This window comes from Grampus griseus (genome assembly GCF_964374135.1).
Source record: "Grampus griseus genome assembly, chromosome: 5".
Classification (NCBI taxonomy): Eukaryota; Metazoa; Chordata; class Mammalia; order Artiodactyla; family Delphinidae; genus Grampus; species Grampus griseus.
Genome location: NC_138998.1, coordinates 142077936 through 142096134, shown reverse-complemented (window position 1 = coordinate 142096134; position 18199 = coordinate 142077936). Strand labels below are relative to the sequence as shown.

Below are 18199 nucleotides of genomic sequence, written 5' to 3'. Positions count from 1 at the left end.
TCAGACCAGGGCCTGGATCTGGACCCCTCTGGTCCTCCCCTTCCCCATGCACCCTCACCGCAGCACCCCCGAGATGCTGGCCGTAACTTCCTCCTGGGTCCCACCCGCAAATCAGCTCATGCAGCTCGAGGTCTGGGACCAAGGCTTGGCAGCCAGCTCTTCACGTAAAGGTCCAGCCCTGTTGCCCCACGCACACCTCACCCTCGAGGGTGATAAGTGATTTCAGAGGGACGGCACAGGAACCCAGAGATGGGGTGGTCCCTAGAGCCAAAGGAGAGCCTCAGGCTAGGGACAGCCTGTAGTGAGAAACTCCAGAGGCCCCTAGAGTTTGCTTTGGAGTTCAGAGCCTGACTGGGGGGAGCAGGGAGGGCTCCCTGGCAGAGACGTTGTAGCAGCTGGACCTCCTGGATGGGCACACTGGGGCATGGGGGAGTGGGCGGCACAGGTGGTAAGAAGCACTCCATGCAGATGGTCCCCCGACTCATGTGCAGTGAGGCTGGGAAGAGCCGTGCTGGCGGGAGGGCCCCGACCCGGCGCCTGGAGCACGCAGGGGCTGGAGCGCGTGGGTGGCCATTCCGAGGGTCTCCATTCACGCGTGCTCTTGGCCCCCTTCTCACCATCCCAGACGTTTGGCGCTGCAGACTGGGAGGTTTTCCACATCGGGGAGAGGGTGTTTCTTGCCGTCGCGAATAGTCACCGCTACGACGTGGAAATGCAAGTGCAAAACGACTCCTACGTCATCGACTCCGTCATCTACGAGCTGAACGTCACCGCGCAGACGTTCGTCAGGTTCCAGGAGATCCACACCTGCAGGTACCGGGGTGCGGTGGGGGGCAGGGATCCAGGGGGACCCGCTTCCCGCCCGGTAGCCCACAGACGGCAGCGCGCCTGTGCCTCCCGGAAGCCACGGGTGCCCCACGCGCTTCCTGGAGGCGTGACGTGGTCTCACTCCCCACTCCCTGCAGACCTTTCTCCAGGGCCAGCTGAGTGATAGTGGCTCCTGTTGTAACCTGGACTCTGCTTTCAAACGATGTGGCTTGTGTGTGTGTTTTTAAACTAAATTCACGGGTGTGTGCAGCCATCACCACAGTGACTTTAGAATATTTTCATCGCCTCAAAAAGAAACCCCACCCTTCAGCTACCTTTGCCCCTCCCCCCACCTCCCCAGCCTCCGGCACCCACCAGTCTGCTTTCCGTCCCTCTGGGTTTCCCCGTTCTGGATGCTGCCTGTGAATGGAATACATAGGTTGTGGTCTGTTGTGTGTGGCTTCTCTCACTCGGCGTGTGTTCAAGGCTCACCTACGTTGCACGTCAGTGCTTCACCCCTTTTAATGACTGAGGAATGTTCCACTGTATTTATTTACCACACTTTGTTCATCCCTCATCAGCTGGTGGACATTTGTCCGTCTCCACCTTTTGACCAAACGGTGTGGTTCTGAAGGGTAAAGATGTGCCTCCCATTACCGTCAGTGGCTTTACTGTCCCGCTGCTCTGGAGGGAGAGCGGGAAGTCACGCCAGACGTTCGCTTCCTCCTGGATTAAAGCAACGCAGCCCCTGATGTGAGCTGTGGGGCAGACAGTGTAAGTCAGCACTTTGCTGTTGGCGTCTTTTCCACGGCCTCGGTTTTAGAACCCAGCTGCGACTGGCAGGATACTGCACGGGGACCACACGGCTGCCCTGCTGCCCGCAGCACGAGGTGCTGCCCCTCAATGAGCATGGTCACGGCCACGACTTTTTTTAATGACCGAATCGTGACTGGCCATGCCTGGAAGTGGCCTGAGACAGGCTTCCAAACAACAGAAGAAGGAAGCAGTGAGGAGCCCCAGGGCCCCCACTGGCCTCAGCCCCCCTGCATGTCCCCAGGGACCCCCATGGGCCCTCTCACATGTAGGATCCTGTAGGAGCTCTAGGCTAGCGCCCTCAGTGCCCCACTGAGAAGGAACCCAGGGGTGAGTATCGACCAAGAGAGAAGGGCCCTCTACTGCCTGAATAAGCCATAACCCTGAGGCCACTGGTTGCAGACGCACCGGCCTGACCTTTGGCATCCAAGTGACTCCCACGTGCTGCAAGGCTGTGGCCTCAGTTTCCTTATCTGTAAAGTGGACACAGGACAGTAATGCAGTAATCAGAGTGGTGATTGGGGACCATGGCTGATGCCCAGGTTGGCCTCCTTGGATAGACAGGGCTCTGGGATGTCCTTCCTGGAAGCCCTCTGTCAGACCCCTGGGAACTGAGCCATCTCTGAGCACAGACTCACCCTTAGCAAGTTCAGGAGGCATTTGCTGAAGGCAGGATGCAGTGGTCTGTTTGCAGTAAGAACCACAGCTTGCAAATGTAGGGGAATGTCTCTGTGTCAGCAGACCCTGCTGGCACCTGAACGGCTGTCAGGGAAGGAGCGGGTGAGTGGGTGAGCTCACGGCCAGTGTCCTCAAGTTCCCGCCTCCAGGGGGTGCTGCAGGCCTTCATGGAGTGACCACGAGCTTGAGACTGTTCCTCTATTTCAGCCTCTTCTAAGTGAGTGACCTTTGCACCCATGTTCATAGCATCAGCATTGACACTTGTAACCCAAGTGTCCATCAACAGAGGAATGGATAGAATGGGGTCCATTCTTACAATGGAATATTGTTCAGCCTCGAAAAGGAAGGACATTCTGACAACTGTGAAAACACGGATGAACCTTGAGGACATGATGCTCAGTGACGTAAGCCAGTCAGAAAAGGACAAATGCAGTAGAATCCACTGATATGCCCTCCCTGGATGAGCCAGATTCATAGGGACACACAGCAGGACGGCGGGGGCCGGGGGCTGGGGGAGGGGATGGGAGGCAGTGTTTCACGGGGGCGGAGTTTCAGTTTGGCAAGATGGAAAAAGTCTGGAGGTGGACGGTGGTGACGGTCGCACAACAGTATGACTGCGCTTAATGCCACTGAGCTGTGCACTTAAGAATGGGTGAAACAGACAGTTTTGTGTATTTTAGTACAATTACATTTTTTTATTTAAAAAAGTGAACAATTAATTTGTATTTCCCGGGAATAGACCAACTGGCTGTGTGACTGAGAAAATCGCTCCCCCTTCTGTGGATTTTGGAAGTGGGACCTACCGCCCTGAATTCTGAGATTAGGGGGAGAACTGGCTGAACTCCAGCCCCCTGAGTTCCATGGCAACATGTCCGAGTCCCGTGTCCTAACGTCTGCTCGTTGCTTTTGCAGTGCTCTGGACTGGGAGTTCTTCTCAGTGGGAGAAGATTATTTCCTGGTGGTTGCAAACTCCTTCGACGGAAATACCTTCTCAGTAAACAGTATTATTTACAGGTAAAGGCCGTGCCCCTCCTCACCACCTCGGTTCACGTGGCGTGTGCTTGCCTTCCCCACTGGTGACCACAGGCTCAGAGCGAGTCACAGGTTAGTGGGCTTTGTGGGTCACCTGGCACCCAGCGCACCGGAGTGCAGGCTGAGTCTGGGTGATGCCCCTGGGTTAGCCAGGTGACCACTAGTCTCGCTGAGGCTCACGACTTTGGATTTGGCCAGAGATGCGTGTGTGGATACACTAATTTGAGAGTTATTCGTATATTATCCTTTAAACGTTTCCATCCAGGCCTACGGTAGACCCCTCTGTTTTTCACGTGTCCTTCAATAAAATTTTACACTTCGTCCTAGAGGCACTGTGGTGTTCGCAATACCTTCACTTCTGGGAGTTTTCCTAGTTGTAAGCACATGTCCATTTCCATCTGCGTATCCTGACAATTAATTGTTGTGTCTGGCCATCCAGCCACGTTATCTCTTTCAGTTCTAATGGTTTCCCGAAGAAATGTCTGTGGGAGCTCTAGAAGTATAAGAACACCTACAAATAAAAGCAACTTTGCCTCTGTATTTCCTAATGCTTTTACTGCTTATCTAGTTTTCTCAATTAGCTAGAAATTCCAGGATGATTTGGAATCGTAGGAGCAGTGACCGCCGTTCCGTCTGACTGATGTGATGGAAACGGTCTGGGCGTTACACAGTTTGACAGGACGTGAGCAGTCTCGCCCCGCGGGCATTCTTCAGTGCTTGGCGCGCATCTTCCCGGTCAATCTGTTGACATAATGATTTATGAGAGGTGACCTTGCACTCTGGTCCGAGCGTCACTTAACGAGGATGTGCAATTATTTAACATGTCACTGGCTACCAATCATTATGATCGATTTCAGGTTCTTGTATCTATAATAGGAAATGAAATGGCTCTGTGATTTCTTCTGGACACTTGATGTGGAACCTAACTTAACAGGCACACCACCTACACCTGTGGGCTGGGATGGTTTGAACAGTAGGACTAATCTGTTTTCTTTACGACGTGGTTAAATTCAGTTACAAAGCCGGCGGCCTGGTTCCTTTTCAATAGTGTTTGTGGAGCAGCTCGTCCAGTCTCCCCCGTGGCTACTGGTTTAATCAGGTTCTACGTCTCTTCCTGAGACAAGTTTGCTTATCTATACTTTATTAGAAAAATCATCAATTTTCTTTAGACTTTCTAATTAATTGCTGTTTTCAACAAGACAAAGTAATTTTAAAATTTTAAGTAATTTTAAACTTTTTAAAATTTTAAGTAATTTAAAATTTTAAAAAATTTTAAGTAATTAAAAAAATATTAATTTTAAGTAATTTTTAAGTTTTAATTAATTTTTAAATTTTAAGTAATTTTAAATTTTAAGTAATTTAAAAATTTAAGTAATTTAAAAATTCATATGGAAGAAAAAATTTTCAAAGATGGCCAAGAAAATGTTGAAAAGGAGAATAGTGAAGGAGGTCCTGACAGCGTGCAAATAAAGCAGTATGATTTTTGCTAAACATAAACAAATATGTAGAAGGAGTAGAATACAGTCCAGAAAAGAGCCGATCTTTCACAATCATCTAGTGTGATAATGCTATATTTCAGCTCAGTGAGAAAAAGACGAATTAATAAAATAATTTCCTGTAATTTTCTGTCCATCTGGAAGAAAACACACCTATACCTCTGCTTCATATTATACACAAAGTAAATTTTATAAGGAGAAAACACTTAAATGTTAAAAATTCAACAACAGAAATATTAGAAGAAAAGCTAAGATGACTTTGTAAAACCTCAAAGTTCTGCAGAGAAGATGTGAGACCTTCCCTAGGCTGGAAAGAGGCCGCCAGGCCGACCACCTACATCTAAACGTTTTCTATGGAAAGGGCGTCCCATTCAAAATCAAAGGACAAACTGTCCACAACACATATGGCAGAACAGGAACCCCACAAATTAATAAAAGATTTGTTTTGAATTTGGAAAAATGGGCAAAAGAGATAAATAGGGTCTTCAGAACTAAAAATGGACAATGTGAATAAACATGTTAGAGATTGTTGTTTCAGAGCGCGAGGGTGACGCACATCTCCCATCTGTTTGGACGCTGTTTAAAGACCCGCAGTGCTGAGTGTGTGTGTGTGTTCGGTGGGGAGGGCTGGCCCTTCCCCACCAGGACAGGAATCACCCCAACCTTTCCAGAAAGTCATCTGGAAAAACATTTAAATTAAAACTACGACTGCTTTTGATCCAGGCGGCCCACTCTGGGGCCTCCACCCAATGGAAACAGAGCTACCTGTCGATAAATCCCTTTTGAAGGGCAAAACCTAGAAACCGCTGACTGGGGCAGGACGAAGGGCTAGGTACAGCATCCTCATGTGGGAGCGGGGGTCACAGGGCCGTGTGCCGGCAGTGGGGTTCCTGCCTCCAAAGATGGGTGCCAGGTGTGCGTCTGAGGGCCGTGCCTCACTGCCAACCCCAGCAGTGAGGAGGGGGCTTCAGCTCGGACCCCACTATTAACCCACCAGGAGGCCCTCCCCATCCCCCGCCCGACGGAGAAATCCGAGGGCAATCTAGGATGGGAGCAGGACCCTGGGTGGATCAGAGCAGCCGCGGGGTCTCGGACAGGGCAGGTCCCCCCTTCCGGGCCTCAGTTTCCTCTTTGCAGGCTGAGAAGGCCCCTCCTGGCCCAGCTCCCCGCGATTGTAACCTGGGGGGATTGTGAGGCTGGGATGCTGGGCCCCTCCATGCCGTGCCCGGTGGGAGAAGCAGGTGAAGAAGGCCTGGCGGGGATCACGGCAGGGGGGATACAGTGGGAGCCCCAACGCCCAGGCACCTTCTCCTCTCCCTGAGGGCAGCCTGGCGCCGGCGCCCCTGTCCCGAGGCTGACAGTCTCTCCCCACAGGTGGCAGGGGTATGAAGGCTTCGTGGCCGTGCACAGCCTCCCGACCTTCGGCTGCAGGGACTGGGAGACCTTCCGCACGGCTGCCGGCTCCTACCTGGTCTACTCCAGCGCCAAGGAGCCGCTGTCCCGGGTGCTGAAGCTGAGGACAGGGTGATGGGCCCAGGGACCCAGGAATGGGACCCACCTGGCCGCACCCCAGAACCTCACCTGAGAAGAACCTCCAGGGACGGGGACGAGCCTGGGAGAAGCTGTGGCTTCCAGAGCCACCACCTCGCCGCCCCTGGCTCTTGTCTAGCCGAGGATGTTTTCACTTCCACCCCGGTAACCATGGTGGCCGGACTCATGTGGCTCTGTGGGTGTCCACGTGGAAGGCCAGAGCTGCCCCTGCACGTCTGGTGTCCTGCAGGGATTTCGCTTTAAAGGAAAAGTTCATACGAAGTTTTACCTCAAAAACAGCGGAGCCTGGTCACCTTCCCGCGGTGCCCACCACGTGGCCAGATGCTCAGCTCTGCTCGGGGAGCCCAGACACGGGAACCGGCTTGATGCTGTCTGACGTCTCTGTACCAGCTATTTATTGTGTTCTGTCTAGACTGAACTATATTTATGTGCTCTCTACAAAAAGCACTGCTGCGTCTGTGTTTCTGGCGGGGACTCGACCCTCATGGATAGCAGTCACCGGGCCGTAGCACGCACTCTGCCACCACAGCCCGACGTGCCCTTGGGTCCCTGGTCACCAGCACGCCTCTCCTAGCAGGAGCTTTTTCCTCCAGCCTCAGTTTACCCATGAATGCGGGGGGGTAGGGTCAGGTCAGGAATCCCAAGGATGCCTGGCACGCGTCTTGTCTCCTCCCGGAGCCACACCCGTGGGAGACCCCGGGTCGACGGGACCCTGTTGCCTCTGCACCCAGGCTGGTATCCCCGGTCATCGTGGCTGGCCTTGTGGGTGTACCGGGTGGACTTGCAGTGCCAGTGCTCGCCCAGCTCCTCCCATGTCCATGCCCTGAGCCTACACCAGGCCTGGGCCTTCTGCCTCCCTGGGGCGGCTGCTAGGTGCGACGTGACACCCCCCCAGGAGCCTAGGGGAGATGCCATCACCACCGGGAAGCCTCCCCGGTGGAAGGGGACTTCTCCATGCCAGGAGCTTTGCTGGGAAGACCCTGTGGGGTGCCCATCCAGCCAGGAGACCACGGGGCAGTAGCTAAGCCAGGCCTGTTCCACTACCCAGGCCCCGCCTGCTCTAGGATGGGATATAGGAGCCAGGACCTCAGCGGCAGGAAGGCCCCATGCTTGGGCTAATGTTCTGCTCTTTCCGTCTCGAAATCCTGGCTGACGTTTGCCCAGGATCACACAGCCAGGGGCACGGTAGCAGCTGCAACCACAGTCCTGGCTCTCCGTGTCGGCTCCACGTGAGAACTGGGGAGGCCCAACTGCCCAGGAAGGAAAGCGATGTGAGCCTGCTCCCGGGCCATCCTGACCAGGCTTGGGGTCTCGAGAACTGTGACCAGGGCCCTCTTGAATTCCCAAAGTGGAGAATTTTCTAGAGCCTCCTTCAGGCCAGTAGCTTTGCCTCCTTCAGGCAAAGAATGGGGGGTGGGGAGGGGGGCTCTGGGGCCACCAGGCCGGGGCACCCGTGTGAGAGAGGCGGCCCGGGTCTAGGACGCCCCCGGGGCAGTTCCCTGCCCTTGTATACGCTGCGTACTTTGGGGAAAGAGGAGGTGCCCCCTCCCTCCAAGTCAGGTTCTGCTGCCGCGGTCCCGCATCCCTCCTGGACCCACATATCCTTGCTGTCGTCGTCCCTAGGCCTGGCTGAGTCCCTGCCCTGGGCAGCAGGGGGCGCCAGTGGGCCTGGCCCGGAGGGTCATGGATCTGCTGGTGCAGGGAGGGTGGGCCAAGGGTGCTAGAGAAAAATGCAGGGTCCCTAGTTAAACTTGAATTACAGAGAAACAATGAATGCTTTTTAAAAAAATACATAGCCCCAGTGTTGCATAGAATATATACTAAAGGAGTTCTTGGTGCTTATCTGAGGTTCAGATTCAAGCAGGCTTCCCGTTTCGACTTTGATTTGCTCAACTGCCCACCCTCCCTGAGAGGGATGTTTGGTCGGCTGGGGGCTCTGATTTTAACCGGGATTTGAGGCACGGCCTGAGCAGCCCGTGAGAGGGACAGAAGGAGGGTCACGGGCCAGGGGGCCTGCAGGGAGGCAGCCTCAGTCAGGGTTGGCTGGGGGCTGGGGTGCCACGTCACCTCGGGGCTCTTTGCACAGGTGGGCCCCCGGAAGGGCCCCCAGAAGCAAGGCACCCACACAGGAGAGGGCAGCCTTCCGGGCCAGGAACACAGCAGGGCCTCCCAGACCCCTGTCTCCACGCCTGGGATGGTTGCCTTTTGTGTGTCTGGACGAGATGAGCACTTACATCAGTGGACTCTGGGTAGAGAGATCGCCCTCTGTGATGTGTGGGACCTCGCGCAATCAGTGGGAGGGGTTCCCCAGCAGACCGCCCTGGGCCCGGCACTGTGCGTCGGCCCTCCTGGCTCTTCCCCAGGCCCACCTCCCTGCAGGTTTGGGGCTCGCAGCCTCCACAATGCCCCGAGCCAATTCTGATAATGTCTCCTCTCTACACACTGTTTTCCTGGGGAGTCCTCCAGCCCCAGCCCCCGAGGACACAGTGCTCAAACGGGCAAAGGTGCCCGGGAGTCAGGACGGCTGCGTCTAGTCCGTGGCCGAGCCTCAGTGCCCCCACGTACCCATGAAGGAGGGGTCAACTGGGCGCTGTCTGTGCTCCCCAAGCACCCATCCTACGCGGCTTCTCTCTCCCTCGGCTGACCCGGTTGTCCAGCTGGTGCCCAGGGAGGTAGAAGGCAGACGACGGACACCAGTGCCACCAGCGCAGTAGCGACAGAGGGAGCAACCGCCTCCTGTCCCTGCCCGGGGCTTCGTCCTGACCAAGTGTTGCCACTGCGTCCCTGCACAGTGTCCGAGCTCTGCTCCACTGGGCGGAAACAAAAAACATAAATCAGATGTGTGTAAGTTATGAATGCAAATCAGAGGGGGAACAACGCAGAAAGCATGGCACTGTTTACATCTTTCCAAGTCAGCTTTCGGGCTTCTGTCCTGTTGATAAACATTCCCAAGGCGCGTGCGGCTCCCGGAAGTTTGCACGCAGTGTGACGTGACCACATTCTTGTCCCTTTGACACCCATGTCATATTTCTTCACAGCCACGTCCTGGGGATTGCTGGGCTGGTCATCCTTTGTTAATCCACAGAGATGCAACGGCCTTTTCTGTGATAAACAACACTTCAAGCACATCTTTGCACAAACTGCGTTTCTTTGCAGTTTCTTCTTCAGGGTCATGGTTTCCTGGAGAACACTCTGCGGCAGTGTTCGCGTTTCCTTACCTCCGGGGCTCCCTTCCCTGAAACCCGATCCAGGGGGAGGATGACCAGATGTGCGAATCGCACCTCTTCCACCAGCTATGCCCCCCTACTTCCCCATCTGCCAGGTGTGTCAGTGCCGTGTTGCTGGCAAAATTATCTCGTTTATTAAAAGAAATAAACTCTAAGGAAACCATAAAAATCAGACCACAGGATGGAATTCCCTGGCGGTCCAGTGGTTAGAACTCCGTGCTTCCACTGCAGGGTGCACCGGTTCAGTCCCTGGTCAGGGAACTAAGATCCCGCAAGCCGCATGGCGTGGCCCACGCCCCCCCCAAAAAAATCAGACCGTGGGAGATAGATGAAGATTTGGAACTAAGATCCCGCAAGCCGCGTGGCGTGGCCCCCCCCCCCAAAAAAAATCAGACTGTGGGAGATAGATGAAGATTTGGACAAATCTTCAAATTGCTATCCCAACATTGTCAAAATTTCCCAAGTTCCAATGCAGTTTTTATGCGATGCCAATCAAATCCCAAAGCTGCCCTTTTTAATCAATGAAGCCCCACTGAACATCTCGAAGAACCAATTGGCAAAAACACTTCGAAAAAGTGAGGGGAAGCTTGGAGTCCAGTAAGAATTACACTCAAATTAAACAATTCAACCTGGTCTTAGCATAATATGGAAAAGTTAAAGTTATGGATGTTGGAAATAGAAAGTCTGGAATAGAATTTCTTTTGCTCTTTGGAGGGAAATTTTCTAAAGGTAAAAACAATGGAAGTAAACGAAGCCACTGAAAAGGGAAGGTAGAGGTAAAGAGACACAGTTTATATCTTTGGCAAACACATAACGTTGTGTCTTTTAAAAATATAAATACGTAGAAATGCCACCACAAACTGAGGAAACGTCAGGACTGGAGCCACTCGGACGGTCGGTGCTTTGAACGTGTGAGGAGGCTTGACAAACCAGTACAAACCCGACGCCCCACACGGACAAGAGCAAACATTGCCAGCAGGACAAATCCAAACGGTGCAAAACAGGCTAAATTGGTGAGCTACGCCCACAGGTCATGGAGCGAACGCCACAGCCCCAGGTGCTCCGGGGCCGGCGCGGTGACCAGGACCTGCCCGGGTCCTTCTCTTGGGGCTGCTCTACAGTTGAAAACTGAGCAGAGCAGCTCTTCTGTTTGTAAGTTACTGGCTTGGAAAACCTCAGTCTTGGTGTCCCCATTACTGTGACGCCCAGACTGACAGGCTCTGACTCCAAGGCGACTTCTCAGCCCAGGACAAGGACGGGAGGTTGGCGTCCACGCCGCGCCCTTGATCCAGTGACCCCTGCGAGACCGCTAAGCCCAGGGGAGCCTGGAGGGGAACTAGGTCCTGCTGAACATAAGCTGGGCTATCCCCTGGCAACACCACTAACCCCAGTGATAACCACCCCCCAGAGAGACAGCAGGACCCGGTCCTTCTGGCCAAGCAAGGCCCGCCCTGGCTGCTGCCCTGCGGTGGGCACAGGGGAAATGCCAGCTGAGCCAAGACAGTGGGGTGCCGAGGGCTCTGGGGAGCAGGACGGCCCAAGGGGGCCGCTTCCAGCTCACCTGTGCGGGCGGAGGAGCCGCCCTGGTGGGGCCTGGCAGGGGCAGCCGCTCAGAGCTGTGCCGGGGCGCCTGGGTCAGGGCCCGGGTGCCCACTCTGCACACCGCCTCAGACAACAGGCCCCTCAGAGAATTCCAGCGTAGAGGTGACCCCACCCAGAGAGGCCTCCAGGCCCTCATCGCCGCCCTTCCAAAGGTCTGCGTGTGCGTGTGTGTGGCAGGGCAGGTGGAAGGGGGAGGAGGGCGCAGAGCCATGGTGAACGTTCCTGTGGGGTCCCTGCCCCGGGCTGGCTGGGCGCTGGGAGTCGGGTGCGACTTGATGAGATAAGGGACTTTGAACAGGTGACAGCTCAGTGTCCTGATTGCTCTGAGAGCCACACCTGCCACAGCTACAAATCCAGTGACTGTGGTCATATGTTTACACAAATGTGCTCTTTGGGGATTTTCTCCGTATCTTAACTGCCCTGATGTCACTGCCCGGCTGCGGAGGCTTCACGGGCCGCTGCCGGACGTCTCTCTGCCGCCCACCGCTGCCCGGCAGCCTGGTCACGCCCCAGCTGGGAGCGCGGCATCTCACACGACCTTGGGCAAGTGCTCTCAGCACTCGGTGCCTCAGTTTCCCCGTTCATAAGTAAGGGTCAGCTGTCAACATGGGCTCTGGGGTCAGCGTCCTAGCCCGGTGGCCACTCTCCATCTACTCCCAGGCTGCTTCTGTCTCTGCTGCTTCTGTAGCCCTTCCTTCAAAGGCCCCCTCCTCCCCAAGAGCAGTTGGGCGCACAGGGAAGGTCGGCCAGTGGGCTTGTCTCTCCGTCTCGCTTTGCACAGAACTCAGGCAGGTGTGTGGCTGCTTCTGACAGCTGAGTCAACCGCGTGCCTGCCCTCTTTCTGGCCAGTGTTGTTGCCGTGGTTACAGATGCAGACCCTGGCACACATGGGTCTCAGTGAGGGCATCTCCGCTCCTGGCCGGCACGGCCGCATGCAGGGCGGGACCCGGGAGGCCGGGCTCTGCGCTGCCTCCAGCTCTGGCCATTCTTCAATCTGGGGCTAAGCCCGGGACTTGCCTCTTTGTTTTGACAACACTCCAGGGCCCAGATGAGGACTTCCAGGCCTGGGTGTCAGAAGGCCCGGATTCCAGCCCCACTCTGCCCGCAACAAGCCAACTCCTGAATCCGCCATTTCTCCCCCTGGACCTCGGAATCTTGGGTTTCTTGTCTGAAAATAAAAACATTCCCGACCGAGCCAGGCCCCCGTGAGAGCTCGCTGAGGTGCCCTGCCCGGCGTCACGTGCCGTCCACGTGCCCTCGTGGCCACTGCTCTTTCCCAGCGGGCAGCCTGCCCTGGGCCCACCAGGGGCCTGAGCGCTCATTTCCACGCCCGCTTCCTACAAGACCGTGCAGCTTGGCTGCCGCTGAGACCGACCTCATCCCCATCAGTCGGCACGGCCTCCGTGGGGTCCCCCGTGTGCAGCCCGCCCCCCGGCCCACCCTCACCAACTCCGGGCCCGGGCACCCACCCAGAGGCCCTTCCTCCAGGCCGGGTCCAAGCTGCTGTCCCTGAAGAGCTGTCCCTCCTGACACGTGGCCTCCTCAAGATGCTGCGCCCAGCCTGGCACTCGGGGGTCCCCCAACACCTGCCCTCAGGGCCCCCGGTTAGGGATCGGCAAGGCCTCGCCTCTCACCCTAGCCTGTGGGGGGCGAGGCTGAGCGGGACCCCCAGATGTCCCCTGGGCAAAGGAGAAATGAGCGCATGTGTGCGTGTGTGTGCGTACACTTTGTGGGCACGTCTGCTGGCAGGGGCGAGTGTCCAGTGTATGGCCCTGTGTGAGCATGAAGGCATGCACCTGTGGGCTTGCCTGGTGGGTGTGCGTGCATGTGTGGTGAGCGTGGGTGTGTGTCTGGGTGAGCACGTGCGTACATGTGTATGAGTGTGTGGTGCACGTGTGTGCCCACTGTAGGTGAGTAGTATGCGTGTGTGTGGGGACCGTGGAAGCCGGCGGGCTCGGAGTTCCCGCCCTGCTGTGGCCCCCGCACTATGGCCCTTTGTCTGGGAGGGTAGCTCCCATCTTGCAGGGAAGGGAGTAAGGCCAACAGGTGAAGTGAGCTCCTGGGGTCACCCTTGGTCATTCAGCCAAGGCATTAAACACGTACTGACCCCAGAACTGGGACTCAGTGAGAACGAGCAGGGCAGCCGTGAAGCTCAGATGGCCACCTGCTCCTAGCACAGCAGCCGCTCTCACAGTGGGGAGACTATTAGTCCCCTGAAGCTGCTGTACCAAAGGACCACACACTTAGCGGCCTAAACAATACCAATTTATTTATTTATTTATTTTTATTTTTAATTTTTTTTGTGGTACGCGGGCCTCTCACTGCTGTGGCCTCTCCCGTTGCGGAGCACAGGCTCCGGACGCGCAGACTCAGCGGCCATGGCTCACGGGCCCAGCCGCTCCGCGGCATGTGGGATCTTCCCGGACCGGGGCACGAACCTGCGTCCCCTGCATCGGCAGGCGGACTGTCAACCACTGCGCCACCAGGGAAGCCCCCAATTTATTTTCTTAAAATGCTAGAGGTCAGGAGTCCAAAACGGGTCTCACTGGGCTAAAACCAAGGTGTGCAGGGCTGTTTCCTTCCAGAGGCTCCGAAAGAGAATCCATTCCCTGCCTCTTCCAGCTTCTAGGGGCTTCCCGCGTTCCTTCCCGCGTTCCTTCCCGCGTTCCTTCCTGCGTCCCTTCCTGCGTTCCTTCCTGCGCTCCTTCCTGCGTTCCTTCCTGCGCTCCTTCCTGCGTTCCTTCCTGCGTTCCTTGGCTGGTGGCCCATTTCCAATCTTCACAGGCTCCCGGGATTAGCACCTGGACATCCTGGGGGGCCACTGCTCTGCCCCCAGAACTGACCTGAAGGGCGAGGTGATGTGAAAGCAGAACTGGCTCACCGGGTGCCAGGCGGTGCCCCTGAGGGACCCCAGCAGCAGTGCTAACAACCTCCAAACGGCCAACAGCCTTCTCGGGGCAGGAGAGGGCATCTCGATTGTAGCTGCTGTCAATGGCCTTGAAGTAAAGACTCTCCCATGGACAACCTCAAGCTGTCATCACGGTGTCGACTGACTCACAAAATTCCTCAAAACCTGACAATCGGCCATCACGAGCCTGTTGGAGCCACTCCAGGCAGGCCCAGCACCCCCTGCACCCCAGCCCTGGCCCGGCTCTTCTAGCTGTGGGTTTGCAGTGCTGGCGGCTCCACAACACGGCAGGGTAGGCAGCGAGGGCAGGTCCGGCCCGGGTCGGGTCGCAGAGCCACAGATAACAGAGCCCCTCCGCAGTGGACTTAAGCACAAACGTTTATTGAGGATTCGCAGTCGGTAGGTGGGGAGGACAGTAGAATGGGGTTTGGGGCCAAGCCTCCAGGAAAGGCGACTCCAGAAACCGCCCCAGGCTCCTGCCATGGGGTGGGGGGTGGGGCTGCCACGAGTCCAGAACATTCCATCTCCTCCACAGTCTGCAGTGCCTCCTCCCCAGGGAACTTAGTCCAGGACCCAAGTCTCGTGCAAACGCATCTTGGACAGCGGGCTGCAAGGGAGGCTGGGAAGCACCCGGCACAGGGCTGTCCAGCCCCCGCCTTTATCCCCGCCCCTCCGCCCCACCTCCTCCCTGGAGCAACTTTCCTCTAAGAAAAACACAACCAGGTTTAACGCCAGTCCCGCGTCTAATTTAAAACTGTCGTCCACCCTCCCTGCAGGGGGACTGAGGGACTGGGTCCCCGAGGTGGGGGGCAGCCCCTGGTTCCTGCACCGGGGCCCTTCCCGGAGAGGAACCATTTCAGGCATTCTCCCAGCCCCAGCCTCGAGGCCCTCCTACGGCCTTGCAGCCGACCTCGAGGAGGGGCCTGGGGTGCTTCTGGAGCAGAGCTGGGAGCCCAGCCCACCAGGGACAGCCTGTGTGTGTCAGGATGGCTCTGCTGGGGGCTCAGCAGTATGCCTGCTCATCCCCCAATGCTGGACCACCCAAGGGAGCAACTGTGGGTGTCTGGGGGCCCCAAAGTCCAAAGAGGAAGGGAGGTGGGGTGTCAGGAGGCCGTGAATGTAGGATGTCCCCTCCTAGGGTCAGGATCGGGGATGGGGCTCTGGTTTCCAAGGGGACTGTCCATGGTGAGGGCAGGGACCAAGAGAGCAAGCAGTCTCACGCCGGCCCAGAGCGGCTGGGCAGGGGGACCGGGCTCCCAAGTGGCCCATGAGCCCCTCACTGTCCCTCCCCTCCCCTCTGGCCCCCATGGGAAGGATGAGAGGCCCAGCTGGGTGGCTGTCAGGACGGTCCACTCACTCCGCCCCTCTGCCCCATAAGCAGCCCCAAAGTCATCCCACCCTGACCCCCAGGCCCTGTGAAGTGCTACCTGCGCAGGCAGGAGGGGCTTTGCAGAAGCGGGGCTGTGCGCACGAAGCTCTTTGAGGCCTCTCACCTAGACTGCGATGACAGCCAGGGGCCACCCATGTCCCCCGACTGAGGCACCCCCTTTGCTGTGTCCCCACCACTGTCAACAAGGGTCCCCTCTATGGGCCCGGCTTGACCCCGGCCTCCACATAACTAGAAGACAGCAGATGCCGGTTCATGCCGGCCCATCGGTGCTGGGCAGGAGGTGGAGGGTCAGCCCGAGGGCCCACGGGTCTGGGGATGGGCGTCTGCACTCCCACAGGGCAGCAAGGAACCGGGTGGGCCCAGGCAGGGCGTTGCCTTCAGCAGTCCCTTAGGGGAAGGGAGAGGAAGACAGAGGAAAGGAGGAGGGGGAAAAGGGCAAGGGGAGGGCTGGGCTCCCAGACACCAGGGCCGGGAGCTGCCATGAGCAGGAAGGAGCTTCCGGGTCCTGCTGGGCTTGGGAGAGAGGTATGCTCTCCGGGGAGACCCCACGAGGGGCGAGGAGGCCAGAAAGGCCAGGGGGCCTGGCAGCGCCCTGACTCTGGACCCGGGATGAGAGGGGGTGGGCCCTCGGGTGTGCTCTGGGCTCCTGGGCCCACTTCCTCTTCCCAGCAGGGCAGAACAGGAGCCCGGCAGGCCCACACCAGGGGGAAGGCTGGCTGGGCGCTGGGTACCAGCAAAGGCTGGGGGGAAAGAAGCCCCACTCTCTCCCCATGCGCCCCCAGAAGAGCATCTGGCTGGCATCAGGCTCTGGGCTGGTTCTGTGTAAGAGCAAATGAAGAGTTCCCTGGCAGCAAGGAAAGGGCCCCCCAAAGTGCCCAGGCTGGCTGGCACCTATGGGACACGAGCCGCAACGGCAAGACCCTGACATCTGCCCCCCCCCATCCAGGCCTGTCTGCTCTCTTCCCCTGACCCAGGGGTTCAGGGTCACGTCCATCGGGCAAACCCGCCAGGTGACGGCTCCTTGTGCGGCTTGACCCCTCTCCCCACTGTGTGCTCCCCGGGATGCATGGGGAAGGGGGACCCCATTCACCCACAGAGCCCGTGTCCCGCTGGTCAGCCGGCGGCCACACATACCTGCTCCCGTGGTGTTTGTCCCACGAGTGGACCGGCACCCAGGCCGGCTGCTCGGCGTTTTTAGTTCCCACTGGAAGGGTGGGTGGGCCGCTGGTTTCCTGAGGACCCCGGCACCATTCGCAGCCTCATCTGAGCCCTGCCCCCCACTCCTGCACCCTGGTCTGGGCGGTGGGCAGAAAAGGGCCCACCCCACACTCCGAGCACAGAGCCCCCGGTTCACACTGCGTGCTGTGCCCCCGGTGACCGCAGGCGCGGCGCTGGGGTGTGGGAGGGCAGCGGCATCTGTTGGTTGTTTTTTAACGCGCCACAACTGAAAAATCGCGACGCGCTGCGCCAACGCGCAAATGTGTCTCCCACTGCCAGTCCCGTGACACTTTCCGAGTACAAACCTCCCTCGACCTTTGCCCTTTCTAAGCACCTGTCCTTTATACCTTAGATCCATGAGCAATGTACCCCTGACTTGCTTCCCCCCAAAATATTTGAAGTAGTTTAAAATATAAACACTCATACAAAAAGACCATGAAAAATAAAACTGGAAAGACAGATCAGGGTTACACAGGTGGAGGTAAAGTCTACCCTGAACATGAATTAGGTAAGAAAACTGAGCAGTAACGTAGCACTGAGAGTCCCGTCAGCAAAGCTGAAAAGGAGACAGAGTCCCCGTCGCTGGAGGAAACGAAGCAACCTGTCCAACAGCCCTGAAACAGAGGTCGGTCCTCCCATCCACTGCAAAGGAGCTGCTTAGTGAGTAGAAAAGCAAGGCATGGAGCGACCCAAGATGACAGGCTCCCTGGGGCGGGCCACAGCCGCAGGAGCAGGAATCGGGGACCGGCCACACTTCTCAGGCTGCTAACACGGCCCCCTGAGGAGCTACTATGGACCTTCCTCAGGTTTCTCTCCATGGTTTAATGTTTTTGGTTTTGGGTTGTTATTTTTTTTTTTTTCCCTTCTTACTGGACTGAAATTTTGGTACAAGTGTTACTCTTAACAAACATTCTGAGAATAAAGAAAGTTGACAGAGTTGTTCAAAGGTTACATGTTCCACTTATCTCCCGAGAAAAATCCGGTCTCTACCACTTGGCTGTGGAAAGAGCCCGGTGGTTAGAGGTGTTCAGGAAATACTGGGGAAGCAAAGGCAAACCAGTTCCACGGGGCAGGACGACCTGTGCCTACAACCAACAAAATGCACCCAACCTCCTCGGGGAGCCTCACTCATGGGCACGCACCCTTTCTCCTCTGAATGCTGGGGGCTCAGAGGCGGGCGCCCCGCGGGGCAGGCTCCCAGCGCGGAAGGGACGTCTCAGGATGGACGGCCCGGTTTTACATCCCAGCTGGATCACTTCCATTTCTCTGAGCCCGTGTCCCCATCTGTCATTGGGTCTGATGGCAGAACTGCCTGACCTGAAGGTGTCCTGTGGAAAGTGCTCTGTCAGAGTGAAACACTGGACAGAAGCAGCCGTGTCACCCTCCCCGGGGGAACATCGAAGGCGGGACTCAGTCACCATCTACTACAAGAGTGACGGGAGACAGGTGGGCCTCGGCCTGCTCGAGCCATCGGGCG

General features: G+C 57.0%; 1 protein-coding gene across 1 annotated transcript in view; it reads left to right on the top strand.

Moving 5' to 3' along the window:
- Positions 1-6354, top strand: part of TSPEAR (thrombospondin type laminin G domain and EAR repeats) — a gene marked incomplete at its 3' end in the record, with an annotated part of 59732 nt that extends 53378 nt beyond the window's left edge. The window contains exons 10-12 of the mRNA XM_082655607.1: positions 626-813; positions 3211-3312; positions 6201-6354. Of these exons, the coding sequence (XP_082511733.1) occupies positions 626-813; positions 3211-3312; positions 6201-6354 (444 nt within the window). The remainder of the gene's footprint in view (positions 1-625; positions 814-3210; positions 3313-6200) is intronic.
- Between the last annotated feature and the right edge of the window lie 11845 nt (positions 6355-18199).